Source organism: Mustelus asterias, chromosome 22, assembly GCF_964213995.1.
Source record: "Mustelus asterias chromosome 22, sMusAst1.hap1.1, whole genome shotgun sequence".
In the NCBI taxonomy this organism is placed as follows: Eukaryota; Metazoa; Chordata; class Chondrichthyes; order Carcharhiniformes; family Triakidae; genus Mustelus; species Mustelus asterias.
This window is the reverse complement of record NC_135822.1, coordinates 18,184,759-18,206,387: the sequence shown is the minus strand read 5'-3', so window position 1 is coordinate 18,206,387 and position 21,629 is coordinate 18,184,759. Positions and strand designations below refer to the sequence as shown.

General features: G+C 47.7%; 1 protein-coding gene across 1 annotated transcript; it reads right to left on the bottom strand.

The window, feature by feature from the left end:
- Positions 1-5,359: 5,359 nt before the first annotated feature.
- On the bottom strand, positions 5,360-20,849 carry LOC144509743 (tumor necrosis factor receptor superfamily member 9-like). Its single transcript, XM_078238523.1, has 7 exons — positions 20,707-20,849; positions 15,555-15,659; positions 15,228-15,371; positions 13,817-13,904; positions 11,180-11,331; positions 8,117-8,254; positions 5,360-7,124 (listed from the first exon to the last, which is right to left on the bottom strand). The coding sequence occupies exons 1-7, from the start codon at positions 20,777-20,779 to the stop codon at positions 7,006-7,008; spliced, it is 819 nt and encodes a 272-aa protein (XP_078094649.1). The 5' UTR covers positions 20,780-20,849; the 3' UTR covers positions 5,360-7,005.
- Between the last annotated feature and the right edge of the window lie 780 nt (positions 20,850-21,629).

The window sequence follows — 21,629 nt, the reverse complement described above, 5'->3', positions numbered from 1 at the left end:
ATCCGGGCTCCAGCTGTGCTAGAAGACTGCTTTGGAACAGAAGGCAGCTGCATTATGCCTCCAGTCCTGAGACACTAGCTTTCCTGCAGATTGCAGCTTAATATCAGCAGGGAAAGGTTTGGAGTTGGGGGGGTGGGATGGGGTGGTGGGGGGGGTGGGATGGGGTGGTGGGGGGGGTGGGATGGGGTGGTGGGGGGGGTGGGATGGTTTTCCCCTGCACTTTCCAGGGCATGGAACTGGCCCAGCCTGGGAACTGCTTGCCACAACTGTCTCTCCTGTGGGGTTTCTGTGAATTCTGTTGTTGTTGGATGTGAGGGAGGTGAATGCTGGGGAATGGCATCCTTTAGCTCCAGCTGTGAACCATTGTGGATAGGGAGATGATGAAGAGGGCAGCCTTAACCCTGTCCTCACCCAACCTCCTAAACTCACTACTGGGACTGGCACAAGAGCAGCGCTGGATTTCCATCTTCCCATTGGCTAGCGGGGAGGTATCCCGCCTGCCCACAGCTGGCCAAACACTGCTGCACATCAGGCCACTGAGGGGAGCTGCAGGAATTAAAAGCTGTGACCTCTCTAGTCAGGATCTATGGTCAGTGCTCGATCGTAACCTCCGCCCACTGAGAGCTTTGATAATTTGAAACATTTGGAAAATCACAGCTTTGATCTTTAATCGAGGCTAAGACGGCTGATTTCTGTAGGGTGGTTTGTAACTTCCCTCACTAACCCGGGCGCACTAAGGGAAATCAGCCGGAGGTCCCACTGCACATTATTATCCAAAAACCCCGATCGAGAGGTGGCAATATGGAACTCAGCCCCAAATATTTCTGCAACTACCCTGGGAGTGTTTGATGGGGACAGTGTAGAGGGAGCTTTACTCTGTATCTAGCCCCGTGCTGTACCTGTCCTGGGAGTGTTTGATGGGGACAGTGTAGAGGGAGCTTTACTCTGTAACAAACCCGTGCTGTCCCTGTCCTGGGAGTGTTTGATGGGGACAGTGTAGAGGGAGCTTTACTCCATATCTAACCCCGTGCCGTACCTGTCCTGGGAGTGTTTGATGAGGACAGTGTAGAGGGAGCTTTACTCCATATCTAACCCCGTGCCGTACCTGTCCTGGGAATGTTTGATGAGGACAGTGTAGAGGGAGCTTTACTCTGTATCTAACCCCGTGCTGTACCTGTCCTGGGAGTGTTTGATGGGGAAAGTGAAGAGGAAGCTTTACTCTGTATCTAACCCCTTGCTGTACCTGCCCTGGGAGTGTTTGATAGGGACAGTATAGAGGGAGCATTGTAGAGATAGTGAATTTCTAGTCTTTCGTTGGCAGCCTGTGATTTCAGATATTAGATTTATTATAAATCCCTTTTTTTGAAAAAATAGCTTCATTCTATAAATTGGCCGGTGTGTGTGGGAGTCAGCATTTGTGAGAGAGAGAGAGAGACAGCTTCTGCAATTTAATACTTTGTTAACACAGTCAAAAGAGAATATATGTGAGTGTAAATAATAGATACTTGCAGAGGAAGAATCCACTGATTTAGAATGTCTTGTTGTGGATCAGGCAGTGTAGCAATCTGGGATAGTGTTAAGAGCTTTGTTTAACTCCCTTTCCCTGACCCTGGAGGGTGGGCAGTGATTTGCCCGGTCACTGGGACTCGGCACAGCTCGAATCGGATCCCCGCTGGTGTGGGACAGTGACTCGGGCTAGCTCACTCACCCACCCTCCACTTAAACGTTAAGCGTATTGAGGAAGGGCTGTGGGGGGTTGATTTATGGAGCCAGATGGCCGCCCACTTGAATTTCCCCCTCTGTATTTACAAGTCTCTCTGTCTCTGGCGCCTGCTCTCTCAGATTTGAATGGGGAATTAAAGCTGCCATTTCCTGATCCCCTTGAGGCCCCCTCCCCCCGCGCCCCACTCCCTGCGATCTTCCCAGGACCACACTGAGTTTGTGAAATTACACTTGGAATTCTCAATTTGTTGTGTTTTAAGTGAAAATGTCACTTTCTGATGCTCTTGTCAGTTACTTGGACCCAATCCGGTTAATGCAGAAGCTTTCTAACCGAACACACTCTAGCCCCAGCTCTGATTTTGCTCAAGTTACTAAATGAGAACAGTGCCATTTCCAGGAAATGATTTTTATTAACATACGGAACAGAAACTGTGCAGATCTGTGATCTGACAGTCAGCAATCTGACCTTCCCTGGGTGTTCGCCTTCAAGCCCAGGCACCTCTGCTCACACCCAGCAATGCTGCGGAGATGCCAGTTCTATGCTCGATTCTCCCTGCGTGATCTCAGGGTGCCCTGGTGATTGTCGATGGCATGAAAATACCTTTGGATCCAGTGTTGGTAGATGCAGCAAATCAAAACTAGCAGGAGGAGTGAGAACTGTGGCAAAGGCGGGGGATTTTGGGTAAGATTGTGCCAGTGAACATGGACACATGGGGAGTTCTGGGGAAAGTTTGGTGCTGTTTCTTAAGAGCTGGAATGAGCTTTTTGTGTCTTTTTCAGGGGTCACTTTTATCCATTTTTGTCTCAAACGGGATAAATTGAAAAGTCCCCCCCCCCCTCCAAATCTGAGGCTTGGCACATCCTCATCTCTCAGCATGTTTCCCAGTCTCTCCAGTGACTCAGAAGCACTGAGCAGACCCTCGTGTCTCTTTGGTGTTTTACAATCTATCATTTGAAGGATGACCTGCATAATATTGAGGTTTCATAAAGTTCCATTTCCTTCTCTCTCCTGTGATCACCCTCGTGTGGTGAGCTCACTGCATGATCTGGAACAGTGTGATCTTTGGACCCTTAAATTGGCATGAATGATCAAGCAGAGGACAGCAATGTCCACCCAGTGACTTCCCACCCAGTGAGTGCCCAGCCTGCAGGGGGCAGAGACAGGGCAGCAAGACTTTCCCTCCTGGGGTAACTGCCTCTATGGATGAATACAGTGGCTTCAGAACTGCCCAGACAAGCACTGTTGCCAGGGTGAGGGGTCAAATCCATGACCTTTGTCCAATGTAGTTCTGGCCTTTTACCAGTTAATATCTGGACCAGATAAGGCATTCCTCGATCATGTGCCTCAGAGGTGCAGTGTGTTTTCACATTTTCCAGCCATCAGCTTCCCCATTTCCACTGGGGAATTCCCTAGCCTTGTAACCACATATAAGGTGGCAGAAGCAACACACACTCATTTATCCAACGCATGATCAATTGGTTATATTCGCTGTCCTCCAATCACGTTCTCTTCACCCTGTCCTAAAGGCAGTTATTTTCATCCCAATGTTTCAATCTGTGTAAAACTTGTGTTAAAATTAGGGTTTTTTTGAGAGGGTGGGGGTGTAAATGTTTAAATATCATTTGCTGGTTTCTGTGTCTCCCAGTTGTCCCTCGCTCTGCCTCCGGGGCCTTTACTTGATCACTGGCTGCAGGTTCCAGCTTTGGAAAGTAGCTGACCCCAGACTGTCAGACTTAAGGGGCCCTGTTCTTTCCAACATGACCAGTTACCTGTGAGGGTGAAACTGTGCCCATCCAATTACATTCAAATAACCAGAGGGATGTTTCTTCTTGTCTCTACCCAGACGAGGAGAGCAGGAAAATCATTGGTTTGTCTCAAATGGTCAGTTGACTGATTTAGTGATGGATTCCCAACCCAACACCACCCATAAAAAGGGGGACTCCTATCATGAGAGTTCCATGTGTCGTCATGTTTACTCTCCCTTTGAAGTGAAGTTTCTTTAAATTTCATTAGCTTTGAATCAGGTGGTAACTGATTTGCCTTGGCTCAGACCAGCCATTTTGTATTTTTTTGATTATATGTATTACTCTGTCCAAAAGAATAAAGCACTACACATCAAAGCTTAGGCTCTGGAGTGTTTGAGTTTCGGAACTGATTTACAAACCCTGCCCTTGTAAGCTTTGAAATCTGCTCTCCCTCCCTGTAGAATCACAGGACGTGTAGCAGAAGCTGGTTACACAACAGGGAGTAGAGATAGTTAGAGACTGGCACTGGCAGAAGTGGTTTCCTATAAGGATCAATGCTGGGCCACCCTTCACTATTTGCATCAATGTTTTGGAGTTGAAAATTGAAGAAGGCAATTTCAATATTTGCAAGTGGCACCAAATTGGAATGTAGTTAATACAGAGAACTGAGATTAGAATACAGTCAAATAAATTCACTGAATGGACGCACAATTGTCAGAAGAACTCCAGTATAGAACAGTGTGAGGTAGAAAAGTGAACATGAGGAGGCCATGTATTCATTGGAAAATAAGCATCTACACAGAGTAGAGGAATAAAAGAATCCCGGGTTTCAGCTCCACTTCAATGAGAGTTAATTAATTAGACTATTTAAATAAAAAGCAAGCAAAGCAATAATTAGTTTTGATGGAGAGATAAAATAGAAAGGCAGGACCTATATAGAATCTTGGTTGATTATAATATGAATTTAAAAGTATTCCATGTGTAGAGTCCTTGAAAATGCTGCATCAAAGATGTATCAGAACGATACCAGAGTGAATAGATTATATATGAAGAAATATTGCACAAACAAGGGCTCTGAGAAAAGAATACTGTGGGGTAACCTTTTGAGAGATTATGAAAAGGTTTGGGGTGGATATAGAGGTGTTTTCCACTTTTGGGGGAGACCAGAACTAGGGCGGCACAGTAGTTAGCACTGCTGTCTCACAGTGCCAGGGTTCGATTCCCAGCTTGGGTCACTGTGTGGAGTTTGCACATTCTCCCTGTAGCTGCGTGGGTTTCCTCTGGGTGCTCCGGTTTCCTCCCATAGTCTGAACAATGTGCTGGTTAGGTGCATTAACCCAAACAGACGCTGGAGTGTGGCGACTCGGGGAATTTCACAGTATCTTCATTGCAGTGTTAATGTAAGCCTTGTGACACTAATAAATAAACTTTAGGGGTCATAATTAGTCATTAAGACTTACCTGGATAGTCACATGAGCAGCCTGGGAATGGAGGGATACAAACGATTGGTCTAGTTGGACCAAGGAGTGGCACAGGCTTGGAGGGCCGAAGGGCCTGTTTCCTGTGCTGTACTGTTCTTTGTTCTATAATGGGGGTTTTGGACAAAACCTCTTTACTCAGAGTGGTTCAAAGAATGTGGAGCTCACTATCACAGGCAGGGGATCAGCACAGACCCATTGAAGGGAACGTTAGATAATCACGAGGGAGAAAGGAAGATAATGTTGGTGAGGAGAGATAGGTACTGTGAAGAATTGACAGCAGGAACTTGTTGGATTGAATGATCTGTTTTTGCTCCAGAAATATTTTATGCTTTGATAAAATGTATTAATGTAATTCCACAGCCACCCACCCCCTTCCCTGCCCCAACATCCAGCCACAACCACAGGAGCAGAATTGTAAGAAAATGTTTATTTGACAATATATACACTGCTTTAAATATTGCACTTGAGAGACAGATTGGCATGCACAGACACTTTGTTATACAGTAGGTGAGAGATAAGCACTGAAATATCTTTACCGAGTAAACATTCAGGTAATGCGGACAGACCAGGAGTTAGTGCCTTTGCCCAGTGAATCCACTGATAGATGGCCCCTTTGGAAAAGCACAGCTTCTGTTTCGTTCCTGGGCCTTGCTTTGTGGAGAGTTTTAATGTTTGGGGTTGTTGATTCAGTCAAAGTCTGCTCCTATAGACAGACTATTAACCAGCTACTATTTTGGAACATTTTATTGTTACTTTTATTTGGAAATAAAGTATAGCCTTATTTGATCCATCCATCACAAGGCCTCCAATAATTAGGAGGAAGTCCTCGAATAGTTTCTGGACTTCCCTCGCTACACCTATCTCCAAACTCAGTCAAGGGTTTGTTGATGCTTTGCCCTATCCAGGTCATTGGTATCTCCAGGAGATTCTCTGAATTGCTTCTCCTATCAATTTACCATCAGATTTTTTAGTTTGTCTGTAACCATTTCTCTGTAACGTCAGCTTTCCCCAAGTCCATTTATTTGTGCATTTTGGATGCTGCAGTGCAAGGCATCTTTGCTCTTTGTTCTGCTGTTCTCTTTACCCCTGAGAGACCACCCTTTCTATCGTCATTCCCCTTTTCATTTCTCCATTCCAGCACTTTCACATCTGTAATCTCCTCCTGTAACACAATCCTCCAAGATATTTGGGCTCATCTAATTCTGGCTTCTTGAGCATCCCCAATTCTAATCATTCCACTGTTGGGGCCCAGGCTACAAAAAGGTACAACCACCTAAGTGCTGGAATGACCTTTCTAAACCTAACTTCTGACTCTACCCTGAATGCCAAGAGCTCTCTCTTTCCCCCGTCCTGCTCTGACATGTTGGCAGCTTGCTGGGGGGAGAAGTTCCTTGGTGCTGCTTATCCCCCAACTTGTCCATCGCACTCCTGCACAGACACGCTCACCCTCAAGGCCATTGGATACCAACCAGGAACAGCAGGCTCAGCAAGCCGAACCCCCATCCCCTCACCATCCCCCCCAGCTTCGCCAGCCCTCCCCTTCCCTCTCCCCGATTCTACCTATTGTGTCAGCTCCAGTACACCCCACAGCTCTGTACATTTCTCTTTCCAAGTACTTATCCAATTCTTTTTCAAAGTTACTCCTAAATCTGCTTTAAGCAGCTCCTTCCAGAACATCGTTCACTGTTTTTAAAAAACCTCAACATTTCCACCCCCTCGGCCGAGAGTGAGACTTTCCTGGTCTGTTAAACATAGCAACTGAATCAGAGAGGGAGCTGCAGGGTCTGGATCGTATTATTGAATGTCAGAGGTTGCTAGAAGTTGAAGCAGAAAGTCAGCAGTTTTCTGTGATTCCCCATTTCTGTGGAGTGGCTGTCCCATGATACTTGGGATTTATAGAGGCGGTGTTCTTTGAAATATTCCAATTCTTTCAGACAGTCATCTTGTTTTCTACTCGAGAAATGAATCACTTTGAAAGTTGTTGAACTTGCGTTTCTTCCCCCATTTCACAATGCTGCCCCAACGTTCAGCCTCCGGTCAGAGTGGAAGCCATGGATCATTCCGGAGGTTTGGGGGTGGTCTCTTGCCGGAGCTGCCAGTCTCCCATCTCCTCCTCTGGACAATGACAGCTGCATCGATCATCTGCTGCTGTCACCAAGGCAACTGGAAGATCCTCTAGGAAGCAGATGTGGAGAAACATGAGGAATTTTGTAAATTGAGCAATTCAACTTGGTATTATTTTCGATGTGTGCGTGTCAGGCCAGTTTAGATGGTTTAGTCCGTCCCAATTTCATTCCCACAATACTGTGGCTGTGCCTTCACCTCTCTGGGCCCTAAGCTCAGGAATTCCCTCTCTAAATCTCAGCTTCCATTAAGACATTCCTTAAAACCTACACCTTTGTCCAGGCTTTTGTCACTGTATGTGTCTCTGTATCACACTCTGTCTGATCAGGTTCAGGTGAGGTACCCCAGGATGTCTGACCACATTAAATACACTTTGCTGTTTCCTGGAGACAGACTGTTCAGTCGAGCAGCTCTCAACATCAGCTCCTCCTGCCATTCGTCCCTCACCCTCTGTGCATCATCTCCTATCTCTTTCTTTAGGATTTGTCTAACTGCCCCTGTCTCGTAAACATGATGTACATGGAAAGGTACGAATGTAACTATTACAGCAACAATCCGCGTTTTAAAAGGATTCACAGTTTTTACAAATAAAGTTAATGGGCTCACAACCGTTAACGGTGAGGGATATGGGGAGAAGATGGGTTAATGAAGGTGAACTGAGGGATATGAGGAAAAGGTGGATTAACAGGGTGATTGCAAGTAAACGGGGAAGGATATGGGTGAATTTGATTTGATTTACTATTGTCAAATGTATTAGTATACAGTGAAAAATATTGTTTCTTGCGTGCTATACAGACAAAGCATACCGTTCATAGAAGGTGGGCTGACGGGTGAGGGATACGGGGGGAGGTGGTGGGCTGACGGGTGAGGGATACGGGGGGAGGTGGTGGGCTGACGGGTGAGGGATACGGGGGGAGGTGGTGGGCTGACGGGTGAGGGATACGGGGAGATGAGTAGGGCACAGGTCTGTTGGTGGTGATCTGTTTTCTGTAACGGTGCTGTTGCTGATGGGGTGATGGGGAAGGTGTGGTGCACATTCTTACCGTTATTCACCACATCCAGTGGGAGCTGCTTCTGTTTTTTTATTCTCTGCACAGCCAGGTACAAAGTGAATGGGATGAAGATGCACAACAACAAAATAATGGCGACAATCCCAGCAATCCCTTCATTCGTTGCTTCATCTAAACAGGAAAGAGTGAAAGGGAGAGAGTATCTGAGCTCCTTAACTTTCATTATCAATGGAAAAATTGTGATAATTAAAACAGTTATTTTAATGTAATCAACTTTTATTTAGCAAGTTGACAACAGTAAAGAGGTGCCTGGATAATTGTCAATCACATCAGCAGCTAGAAGTGATCGGGATTGATTTTTATCCACTTTATTTGTACTGCGTATCTATCCTCCACTGCATTGTGCCAGTGAAATTTCCTTGCTTTTATCACCAAATGTTGCTATAGTTTCGATGACGAGTTCTGTTTGCTGTAGTTTGCAAAGACTCTTTAAATAGATATTGACGTAAAATACAGTCTCACCATTTGCAGGTGGGGGTATTCCTACGTGTCCACTACCTTGTGTTTCCAGGTGGTAGAGGGAGGATCCTTGGTGAGGTGCTGCAGTGTACCTTGTATATTCTACACACTGCTGTCACTGTGCACCCAAGGTGGAGAGGCTGAATGTTGAAGGGTGGGGGATAGAGGGGTGCCAATCAGCCAGACTGGTGTTGGGCTTCTTCAGTGTTGTTGGAGATCTTTTGGGTGGAAAAATATTTTTTCCAAATGAACTGTGATGTGCTGAGTGGGATTAACCATGGTGGGGGTGTGTGGGGGGGGGGGGGGGGGACATCATGGACAGTGGAGAGATGGAGTTTATAAAAGACACATGTCTGACTAAACTCCTGACTGCAAGCTGCTGTTACTTCCTTTCAGCCTCTCTCATCCATGTTTTCGAGCAAAACCCTAAAGCGTTCTATAAATATGTGAAGAGTAAAAGGATGAGACGTGAAGGAATAGGGCCTATAAAAGGTGAAGGCGGGAAAATCAGTACGGAACCAGTAGAAATGGCAGAGGTGCTTAATGAGTATTTTGCCTCGGTTTTCACAGAGGAGAAGGACATGGGTGGATGTACTGTGGGCTTGCGGTGGACTGAAAAGATTGAGTATGTGGACTTTAACAAATAGGTTGTGCTGGAATCTTTGAATGGCATCAAGATAGATAAGTCGCCGGGTCCGGATGGGATGTACCCCAGGTTACTGTGGGAGACGAGGGAAGAGATTGCAGAGCCTCTGGCGATGATCTTTGCGTCGTCGATGGAGACGGGAGAGGTGCCGAAGGATTGCAGATGTGGTTCCTATTTTCAAGAAGGGGAATAGGGATAGCCCAGGAAATTACCGACCGGTGAGTCTAACCTCAGTGGTTGGTAAGCTGATGGAGAAGATCCTGAGGGACAAGATTTATGAGCATTTAGAGAGGTTTAGTATGCTCAAGAATACTCAGCATGGCTTTGTCAAAGGCAGATCGTGCCTTACGAGCCTGGTGGAGTTCTTCGAAAATGTGACTAAACACATTGATGAAGGGAAAGCGGTAGATGTGGTTTATATGGATTTTAGCAAGGCGTTCTATAAGGTCCCCCATGCAAGGCTTCTAGAAAAAGTGAGAGGGCATGGGATCCAAGAGGCTGCTGCCCTGTGGATCCAGAACTGGCTTGCCCAAAGGAAGCAGAGAGTGGGTATAGATGGGTCTTTTCTAAATGGAGGTCGTCACCAGTGGTGTGCCCCAGGAATCTGTTCTGGGACCCTTGCTGTTTGTAATTTTCATAAATGACCTGGATGAGGAAGTGGAGGGATGGGTTGGTAAGTTTGCCGATGACACGAAGGTTGGTGGGGCTGTGGATAGTCTGGAGGGATGTCAGAAGTTACAGAGGGACATAGATAGGATGCAAGACTGGGCAGACAAGTGGCAGATGGACTTCAACCCAGATAAATGCGTAGTGGTCCATTTTGGCAGGTCAAATGGGATGAAGGAGTACAATATAAAGGGAAAGACTCTTAGTACTGTGGAGGATCAGAAGGACCTTGGGGTCCGGGTCCATAGGACTCTAAAATCGGCCCCGCAGGTGGAGGAGGTGGTTAAGAAGGCGTATGGTGTGCTGGCCTTTATCAATCGAGGGATTGAGTTTAGGAGTCCGGGGATAATGATGCAGCTATATAAGTCCCTCGTCAGACCCCACTTGGAGTACTGTGCTCAGTTCTGGTCGCCTCATTACAGGAAGGATGTGGAAAAGATTGAAAGGGTGCAGAGGCGATTTACAAGGATGTTGCCTGGATTGAGTGGCATGCCTTATGAGGAGAGGCTGAGGGAGCTCGGTCTTTTCTCCTCGGAGAGACATAGGATGAGAGGAGACCTAATAGAGCTTTATAAGATGTTGAGAGGCATTGATCGGGTGGACTCTCAGAGGCTTTTTCCCAGGGTGGAAATGGCTGCTACGAGAGGACACAAGTTTAAGGTGTTGGGGGGTAGGTACAGGGGAAATGTTAGGGGGAAGTTTTTCACAGAGGGTGGTAGGCGAGTGGAATCGGCTGCTCAATAGGGTCTTTTAAGAGACTCCTGGATGAGTACATGGGACTTAATAGGATGGAGGGTTATAGGTAGGCCTAAAAGGTAGGGATATGTTCGGCACAACTTGTGGGGCCGAAGGGCCTGTTTTGTGCTGTAGTTTTCTATGTTTCTATCTAAGATGTTGAGTATGTGTGGAAGCAACTGATACCGGCATCACTACTCACTGCTTCCCCCATCCTCTCTCAGTACCGATCATACCTCAGTCACTGAGCTCGAGTGGGGTTCAAAAGGGGCCTGACACCCGAGATGTACTTCAGCCTCTCTGCTTCAGAGGCTGACTGACCACACACTGTACCTCCAGCATTTTCTCTTCATTATGCAAGATTTAGTTGCCATGTTTCTGGATTAGGTTAGAACAGAATCATAGAATCTTACAGCACAGAAGACGACCATTCGACCCATTGTGCTGTGACAACTCAGGGGAGGGGGTGGAATTCTAAGCGAGTTAGTCTTCATTTTCGTGAAGAGTTAATGTGAGGAATGGTCAGCTACCTTCGATCGGTGTCTTGTCCGGCTGGTTTGGAGTTGTGTGTGGGGGGCGTGCTGAGCGAGTCGGAAACGTTCTGATGGTCAATGGAGCTCCGCATGTTTTGTCCTCTGACCGGGAACCATTCTTGATGACTTGGAGACCTTTTGCCAAACAGCTAGAATAATAAACACAAAAGCAGATTATACACAGACCGTACAAACCCATTCACTCACAGACCGTACAAACCCATTCACTCACAGACCGTACAAACCCATTCACTCACAGACCGTACAAACCCATTCACTCACAGACCGTACAAACCCATTCACTCACAGACTGTACAAACCCATTCACTCACAGACTGTACAAACCCATTCACTCACAGACCGTACAAACCCATTCACTCACAGACCGTACAAACCCATTCACTCACAGACTGTACAAACCCATTCACTCACAGACTGTACAAACCCAATCGCTCACACTGTACAAACCCAATCGCTCACACTGTACAAACCAATTCAGCTTTTTTGTACTTGAAATATTTTTGGAAACTTGTGCAATGACTGTTCTAGTCCGTGGGAGGGAGCTTTCTTCAAGTGGTTTTCTCATTGCTCTCCAGCTGGTGTGTGCAGGCAAACGATTCATTCAGCACCAGTTAGCTGTTCAGCGCACTGAAGGGTGGAGGAAGGGTTCGGAAAGCTCATGCTGTTAGCTGTGGTTATGAGTGGCGCTTTTAAGTTTCCACTGGCAGCCCAGTCTCTGACCTTTCAGTTTGTAAATGAATAGCACCAGCCCTGGACACCCTCTTAAAGAGGCATTGCTACATCTTCTTAAAGGGCTATTCAAAAATCTAAAGGAATTCATATCATTGGCTTAGTAGACAGGTGACAATGGAGGAGCTTTATGACATCATCACAGGACCAGCCAGTAGGGGTTTCCTTATTTCAATTCCCTCTGCAAAAAATGTACTCCCACAATTCCCTCCCTCCTAAAGGTGCAGCTCTCACTGCCGGGTTAAGTGCTGTGGGTACCAGGCATCATCTGCTATCTGCCCAAGTGGCCATGGTACACGTATGAGCGTAGATGTTATTAACATAAGATACTCATCCACAGAGGGCATCACCTCCCAGAGCTTTCCCTCCACAAACAGAAACATCAGTCCCTGTCCCAGGAAAGCCGAGACCCTTCTTGATGCCGAGTCTGAGACCAGGAAATTCAGTACAAACTCCCACCCCCACACCATCTCCAATCCAAGCTCATTACTCCAGGCTCAGATACAATGGATCAACTCAATGATCCACAATAGTCATGATTGGTCTATAGCATGACATTGTTGTGTGCTTGGTTCCAATCTCACCACCAACACCAGCCCTCCCCTCTGCTCCAACTTTCTCAATTTGTCCAGGTTTCACCCCTCCCTCTCTGTGTAACCTCCTATAGCCATCCAAGGTCTCTCTTCCCTCTCATTAAACCCTGTGTTCCCCAACATTTCTGGGTATGTTATTTGTGTCCTCCTTTGTGAAGACAGAACCAAAATATGTATTTAGTTGTTCAGCCATTTCTTTTTCCCCCATTATAAATTCCCCTGTTTCTGACTGTAAGGGACCTATATTTGTCTTCACCAATCTTTTTCTCTTCACACTCCTATAAAAGCTTTTAGTCAGTTTTTATGTTCCCTGCAAGTTTACTAATGTACTCTACTTTCTGTTTCTTAATAAATCCCTTGGACCTCTTTTGTTGAATTCTAAATCCTCAGGTCTGCTGTTTTTTTCAATTTTTATGCCTCTTCCTTGGATCTAATACTATCTCTAATTTCCCTTGAAAGCCATGGTTTGGCCACCTTTCCCGTTTTATTTTTACACCATAGAATCATAGAAACCCTACAGTGCAGAAAGAGGCCATTCGGCCCATCGAGTCTGCACCGACCACAATCCCACCCAGGCCTTACCTCCATATCCCTACACATTTACCCACTAATCCCTCTAACCTACGCATCTCAGGACACTAAGGGGCAATTTTAGTATGGTCAATCAACCTAACCCGCAAATCTTTGGACTGTGGGAGGAAACCGGAGCGCTTGGAGGAAACCCACGCAGACACAAGGAGAACGTGCAAACTCCACACAGACAGTGACCCGAGCCGGGAATCGAACCCAGGTCCCTGGAGCTGTGAAGCAGCAGTGCTAACTACTGTGCTACCTACCATGCCGCCCCCAGACAGGGATTTAAAAATTGTTGCAGTTTACCCATGCGCTCTTTGAATGTTTGCCATTGTCTATCCATCGTCATCTCTTTAAATGACATTTCCCAACCCATCATAGCCAACTTGCGCCTCAAACCATCGCTACTTGCACATACACCATGTTAATTGCTTCACCATGATGGTGCTGTCAACTGCCTGGGCCCTAATCTCTGGAATTTCCTCCATAAATTTCTCTAACTCTTTCTCCCACTGTCCCAATATCTCCCTCCATAGCTCAGTGTCAAATGCTACTTGATAATTGGAACACCTTGGGATGTTTTACTATGTTAAAGGTGCTATGTAAATGCAAATTGTTGTTGTGCTCATTAATGTCTCCCTCAGAAAAGTTATTTTTCTTCCTAAGCCTTTTAAGCATTTCCCCTGGGTTCCAAACGCAGCTCCGATTGACAACTTACTCTGTCCAGGGTTTACAAACTCCGCCCTCTGTGTTGGAGTATCTACCATGTGGGCAGTCACGGCAAATTGTATCCTTGAAAGAGTTACCTGGAAGGAGAAAGACGTAATTTTGTTATTCTTAACCCCCTGAAACCTGCCAACCAATGCTTCATCCAGAATATTCCAATCCATTTGATCATGAGGTGTTGTCAACGCTGAAAACCAATTATTCAGTTCAGCAGGGAGAAACTGTAGAGAGGTATTGTGAGGATTCAGAGAGTAAGATAGAGCAGCCACAGGGAGTGGGGTCACACAAACCGGTAATGTGAGTGCATGATGAAGTGTATTGCTGCAGTGTTGCTGTGATTGCTAATCCCTGTCAAAGAATCAGCAGCAAAAATGCACAGACCTATTCACAGTCCCGCAAAATGTTCATTTCCCAAAGAAGTCAACTATACAACTTCCCCACCCTCCTGAGAAAAATCAGAATGTAAAGATAGATTCATAGGCCAAAATAATGGTCCCTGGAGCAAAGTACGAGAATCTAGTCCTCCTCCAGAATTCAGACCCCCCCCCCCCACTCCACTCCCCAACCCCAGAATCCAGACCCACCCTCCCCCCGAACCCGAGTCCAGCTCTTCGGGGCGGGGGGTGGGGGGGTAGGGTAAAGCTTTAACCTCGACAGGTAATAGAATAGGCAGCAGGCAACACGAGTGGAACATTTCCACCTTCTCACTCAAGCCTTGTTGACTGTCAGAGGATGTGGCTTCTACAACAATCGGTTTTCAGAAGGTTCTTACGTTGGGTGACTCAGCAAGTGGTGAGACTAATCGTCAATCATGTCCTTTCTACCCCACATGTTCAGGGTAAGAGACAAAGTGACTCTTCCATCCATCCCCTCCAGCTTGAGATCTGATCTTTCAGATTCCTCTTCCCTAAAGTAGTGTGATGTCTGAGCCATTGGTATGTGATTCAGTGACTGATTCCTTTCTCTCTCTCTGGTAAAGTAGCAAACTGAAACAGCACAACTCCTGAAAATACTACTATCAGTTAACCTGTTATTTTCTATTCTTAATAAACGTTGATCCACCTTGTAAAAACACATTACAGGTCAAGTGGCCGCAGCGATGATCTCGATAGCTGGCACGATTTGAAAGGTTTTTGTGAAAACTTAAGCACGTGTCTGATGATGTTGAGGGATAGTTAACCAAAACCTCTGGTGACTAAAATCCTCAACTGCTGCAGGAAAGTGGAAGGGGTTTGATTGAACCTTGGGGAAGTATTCCCTTCCAAATGGAGCTTGACAGTACTGACTAGGGGCAATATTCAGATTATATCAGACTGTGTTGATTATATCTTGACAATTGTAGGTCATTCTTAAACAGGAATAAAACAAACAGTTTGGAAACTGGTCTCATCGGAATCTCTTACCTTTCTCTTGTATGTCCTGTCCTTGTGCGCACACGGTGTGCGCTTGACAGGATCTGCATTCTTTGGTGGTACACCTGAATCCCTCCACACATCTACACTTGGTGTTGGATGTTCCGGTGCATGCTTCTAGGATCAAGAACTTACCTTGCAAAACAGAAAAACAGATATCACTTGTTTGTTCTCTCTCCATTTCTATATACCTCTCTCTATGTGTGTTACTGTTCCTGCATATCCAGTGGCATTCCTCCCCTGCTCCTCAGAAGAATGGGGGTCTATTACAAATGGACAGTGAGGCAGCACCAGGTAACATTTGTAGAAGGCACTTACCTCCCTGACAGGGCTGGCACATTTTGCAGCGGCTTCCCCTGTTCGGGCTCTCTGTATATGATCCTGCTGGACAGGGCTTGCACTGTTTATTATTAAGGTATTGACCTGTTAACAAGAAAGACCGTTACTCATCAATTGTGTGCAACCAGTACAGATTTCCCTGCTCCTCCCCTTAACAATTGTCCTGCAGTTTAATACGAGCAGTGGCCACCCTCCAATGCCTCACTATTCTCAGAATGTGTCAGTTAAGATTTGCAGAGCTTTGAGAATGGAGCAGGAGACTGGGACTAGGTGGATAGATCTTTCAGAGGGCCAGAAGAGGCATGGCGGGCCACACCACACTCCAGCGTTCGATAAGTTCCATCCTGACCTTGCCTGGTGACACCTCAGGCACGCTCAGCAACAATCGTTGGGGAATGATTGGGAATTAGATTTGTGTTTGGAGGCATGATCCTTCCGCATTGAAGTTGAATTCTCCTCCAACAAGGGCTGAAGGGGAGGAAAGGACCCGTTACTCCCAACTCAGTATTAACAAACAAACTTCCATTGAGCTGGTCACTCCATCAGTGAAGCTGAGCTTAACCCAAACCACTCGATTCACCTCCCTCCCTCCTACCTTCCCACACTCTCTTTCTTCCTCCCTCACTCCATCTCTCCCCACTTCTCTTGGGAGTAGGGCCAATCACTGCGGAGGTAAAATAGGCCAGTGAGGTTTCCCACAGGATCCTTTCCTCTATTGGCTGCTAGAGGAGAGACTTGTGCACGAAATTCAGGCTGACTCTCCAGTCAGGACCGAGGGAGTGCTGCATTGTCAGAGACGCTACCGTTCAGAGGAGATGTTAAACTGCGACCCAGTCTGCCTTCTCAGGTAAACAATCCCATGACACTACTTCAGAAGGACAGCAAGGGTGTAACCCTGGTGATCTGTTCAATATTTATCCCTCGATCAACATCATCACACGAGATTGCCTGGTTGTGATCACATTGCTGTTTGTGGGAGCTTGCTGTGCACAAAATGGCAGTCGTTATTCCTCCATTACACTGACTACATTTGAAAAAGTATTTAGTTGGCTGTAAAAACCTTTGGGACTTCCTGAGACTGTGTGAGACTCTATACAAATGCAAATTCATTTTTCCTGATTGAACACTTTGGTATGTGTTCTCAGACTTTTTTATCTTTTTCCCGATGGGGGAAGGTGGAAGAGAGAATATCTGGGGTGCGTGGGGTCCTTGATTATCCTGCTGCTTTTCTGAGGCAGTGGGAAGTGTAGACAGAGTCAATGGATGGGAGGCTGGTTTACACGATGGACTGGGCTACATTCACGACCTTTTGAAAGTCACATAATGATTCTTGAAATATTTAAATCATTTTGTCACATCTGAATCAGAGAGTTATTTAGGAACTTCAAACTCCCCAGTGAGTAATTGAATCTGTCTGCCTGGGTGGGCAGGGCGATGATTCACCTTCCCTCTGAAACCAATACAGTACGGATATCAAACAGGGTGCTAATTCTGCCTCTGTACACCTGCCCCTCAGCCCTGCCCCCTTTCAATCTCCCCTCCCCTCCTCCCAAAGGCACAGAGCTGCCTGACGATTGGTTCTTGATTTCAATGTGATCGTGTTCCAAGCTGAGCCTCCAAGATCAGGGTGATCCCAGGTTCAATTCTGGATCCATTCTGAGTCAGCCCATCCCTCAGGACATTACAGCTGACCCACAGTGACCCAGGCTAAAGAGGGGAGAGCATCTCGGTGAAATCTATATCTCAATCCTGTACATTTATGGGTTTCAGCTGAAGAATACCTTCCAGTGCAGGGCACTGAGGCTAATTATGCAACATTGGGCTCAGCACAGAGCAGAGATTGGACCCCGAAACTTCCTAAAATTGGATGCCTGGATAATTATATATTAAACTGTGTTGGGGGGGCACACATGGATTGCAGGGAGGGGGGGCAGGGATTGGCAGGGGAGGGGGGGGGGTCCTTCTCTGTGCACCAGTGGAGAAATCTGGTGTATTACATTCATCTCTCATCAAAACAGCCTCAACATTCTTTCCCTGTGAGGCTCCCACTGGGACATCCTCGCACAATAATCAATAAACATACAGATAAGCACCATTCAAACTACTGGGGAACACTGTCACCCAGTGGAACTGCACAGCTTGGGGGAATAGAAGGCTGCCAGTGTGCCCCCTCCTATTCAGGTTCAGGACAGCGATGGAGGGAGCCCTGGAATCCCCTCTCAACCAAGCTGGTGACTGCAGAGGGGACAGCGAGGAGGGGGAGGGAACAGCAAGGACCCCACGCACCCCGGACGTTCTCTCTTCCACCTTCTTCCTTCAGGAAAAAGATACAAAAGTCTGTGGTCATGTACCAACGGACTCAAGAACAGCTTCTTCCCTGCTGCTGTCAGAGACTTTTGAATGGACCGACCTCGCATTAAGTTGATCTTTCTATACACCTTAGCTATGACTGCAGAATGTAGTGTTACACTCTCTCATTTCCTTCTCTATGAATGGTATGCTTTGTCTGTATAGTACGTGAGAAACAATACTTTTCACTGTATACTAATACATGTGACAATAATAAATCAAATCAGTGAGGAGGGGGGGGTCAGTGGGGAGGGGTCAGCGGGGAGGGGGAGGGGGAGGGGTCAGCGGGGAGGGGGAGGGGTCAGCGGGGAGGGGGAGGGGTCAGCGGGGAGGGGGAGGGGTCAGCGGGGAGGGGGAGGGGTCAGCGGGGAGGGGGAGGGGTCAGCGGGGAGGGGGAGGGGTCAGCGGGGAGGGGGGGGTCAGCGGGGAGGGGTCAGCGGGGAGGGGTCAGTGGGGAGGGGGAGGGGTCAGCGGGGAGGGGGAGGGGTCAGCGGGGAGGGGGAGGGGGAGGGGTCAGCGGGGAGGGGGAGGGGTCAGCGGGGAGGGGGAGGGGGTCAGCGGGGAGGGGGAGGGGGTCAGCGGGGAGGGGGAGGGGGTCAGCGGGGAGGGGGAGGGGGTCAGCGGGGAGGGGGAGGGGGTCAGCGGGGAGGGGGAGGGGGTCAGCGGGGAGGGGGAGGGGGTCAGCGGGGAGGGGGAGGGGGTCAGCGGGGAGGGGGAGGGGTCAGCGGGGAGGGGTCGGATAGACAGTGTTCCAAAGCCCTCCCAAAAAATCTTGAATTACCCAATTGTGGATTTTCTGGCTAGATGAGAGATTTTGGGGAGTTTTTAAGGTGCTTTTATATCCTGGAATGACCAAGAAACGGTGTCTTAAGAAATATTCTGAATCTTTCCCCATCGAATTGCTCAATGGGGGAACGGTACTGAGGCACACAGACCACAGAGAGCTCAGGCTCAGACTGTGAAGAGTGGCAGCAGGCAGGGAGAGGTCACGGTGTGGCCAGGGAGATCGGGGAGGGGATTGGGGGAAGGGTTGGCAACTAAACCCCAGAATTCTGAAGAGTGGGGAGGGGGGCGGGGGGAGTTGAAAATCCATCTACACTACGGTGGCCCATTGGTTAGCACTGCTGCCTCACAGCACCAGGGACCCGGGTTCGATTCCTGGCTTGGGTCACTGTCTGTGTGGAGTCTGCACGTTCTCCCCATGTCTGAGTGGGTTTCCTCCGGGTGCTCCGGTTTCCTCCCACCGTCTGAAAGACGTGCTGGTTTAGGTGCATTGACCCGAACAGGCGCCGGACTGTAGCGACTGGGGGAATTTCACAGTAACTTCATTGCAGTGTTAATGTAAGCCTTACTTGTGACTAATAAATAAACTTTAACTTTACCCACGTCTTATTGGTTGGTGTCTGCTACAAAAATGTGGTGTTGGGTGAGGGACAGAGATGGAAATGCGATGCCCTACATAGTGGAATAGCCCACCTGCACTCACTTTCTAGACGCACCAACTGGATAAAGTGGTGGATGGGGAAGTGGGTGGTGACAATGAGACAACAACAATCACAGGAGGGGGAAAGAGAGGGAGAATGGGAGGATGGGGATGGGGGGGGGGGGGGGGAGATAAGTGGGATGGTGGAAATAGGAATGAGGGAAAGGGGAAGGGGAGGATAAAGCGAGTAAAGCGGAAGAGATGGGGTGGGGAAGTAAAGAGTAGAGGGAGAGGGGAGGGGGGTAAGGAAGGATTCCGAGATGTACAACCCTGTATATCTTGGGTCCCGGGACTGTGAATATTAACGTAGCGATTTGTAAATAATCTAATTCTGAAATTTCCAAAATGCTGATGGTTTATGACTACAGACACACTGACTGTCCACCACACACACCGCATCGTCAGCAAGGTGTAAATTAATCCCCTTTAAGGGGACATCACACACAGTCCCTCAAAACTGTGCAAAGCCTTCAATCCTCTGGGGGTCTCTCTGGCTGGGGTCACCGCGAGAGCAGCCACTGGGGTCACCGCGAGAGCAGCCACTGGGGTCACCGCGAGAGCAGCCACTGGGGTCACCGCGAGAGCAGCCACTGGGGTCACTGCCTGGGGAACTGCGGCATAAGTTTGGAAATGAGAGTGAAAGGGGGATGTTTTAAAAAAGGAAAGGAATATTTCATCAGAATCTGCTCTGCGCTGACACACACACACAGCAGCACACTCTCCTCCTCCCCAATTCATTCCAGAAATATTCAGCATGTTTAGAATCACCAAGGATAGTTCACATTTCCTGTCTCCCCCTCAACTGAATTTGAGGGGATCTCTCAACGCTCAGATAAACTCTTTGCTAATTAGTGCAGTTAGGAAAAGCTTTACATTGACCTTATTGTATGGGTATCCCTTCCGACATCACACTGTCAGCAGATAGCAAAATCTGGACAGGTGTGTGTTGGAAATAGAAAGACAGATGGTGAGAGAAACTGAGAATGAATGAGAGATAGTCAGAGAGACTGAGAATGAGAGAGAGATTGTGAGAGAGACTGAGAATGAATGAGAGAGTGAGAGACTGAGAGTGAATGAGAGAGACTGAGAATTAATGAGAGAGAGATCGTGATAGTGAGAGAGAATGAGAGATGGTGAAAGAGACAGAGTGAATAAGAGAGACAGATAGGAGAGAAAATAGTGAAAGACAAATAGTAAGAGGCAGATAGTGAGAGAGACACCGAGAGTACAGTGAAACACAGAGTGCAGTGAAAAGCTCCATGAGTCGAGTTAAGGGTGGACACCAGTTGGTCTCCCTACCTGCTGGACAGTTGGCTCCCGCAGTTAACTTCACCAACATGACGAGTGCAAGCAGCAGAGCTCGGCTTTCCATCCTCACTGTCCACAGCAGCCAGTGCAGTGAGTGAGGCCGCCTTCACTCTCTGGTTATTGAGTTTGTGTGTGAGCAGAGATTGAGGGGGCGGTTTGCCTGACGCACTGGGGGAAAGCCCAGATTGTGGGAGCCGTGGGGCTGAGCATCAAAGCAGCTTCGAGCCCATAGCTCAACCCCCCTGTCCTGCGCAGCTCCCCGGGTAGCCTGGAGATCCCCTCCCCTAAAACTGCCCTCCACCAGCCCTGTTACAGAGTTCACCCCAGTTGTATTTACTGCTCTCCCAGAGTCTGCACCCGGAGTTTCCCTCTAACTTTATTCTGGTAATTCTCAATGATGCAAGGGCCGAAGTTATTTAACAATCTGACTCTGGGACTGCACCCACCCCCACCCCCCCCCCCCCCGCCCCACACCGTAAATGTGAAAGAGACACAGGGAGGAGGCAATTCTGTGGCTCGACAGCATTTGCTGTCTCTGAGCAGAGGACGCCAGACCAAAGAAATCCCCCAGTGCTGCACTGTCACTGCACTGTTCACTGTCTTTGTGAACAGAAATTGACCCCAAGCCCTGCCTGCTCCCTCAGCTTCCGTCTTTGACAGGGAGCTGGAGTGTTCTCCCTGCTGTTCCAATACTTACCCAGCCAACCCGCTCATTGTTACCTCGCTGTGTGTGGGATCTTACTGTGTGCAGCCTGACTTTCCTGCAGTGACTACACAACAGCTTCTACTGATACCTTTAACACAAGGAAGACACCTCAAGGTGCTTAATGGGAGCATTATAATATTATCACATCGAGCCACATAAAGAGGTTTAAGGGAATGTGGCCAGAAGCTCAATCCAAGAGGGTGTTAGG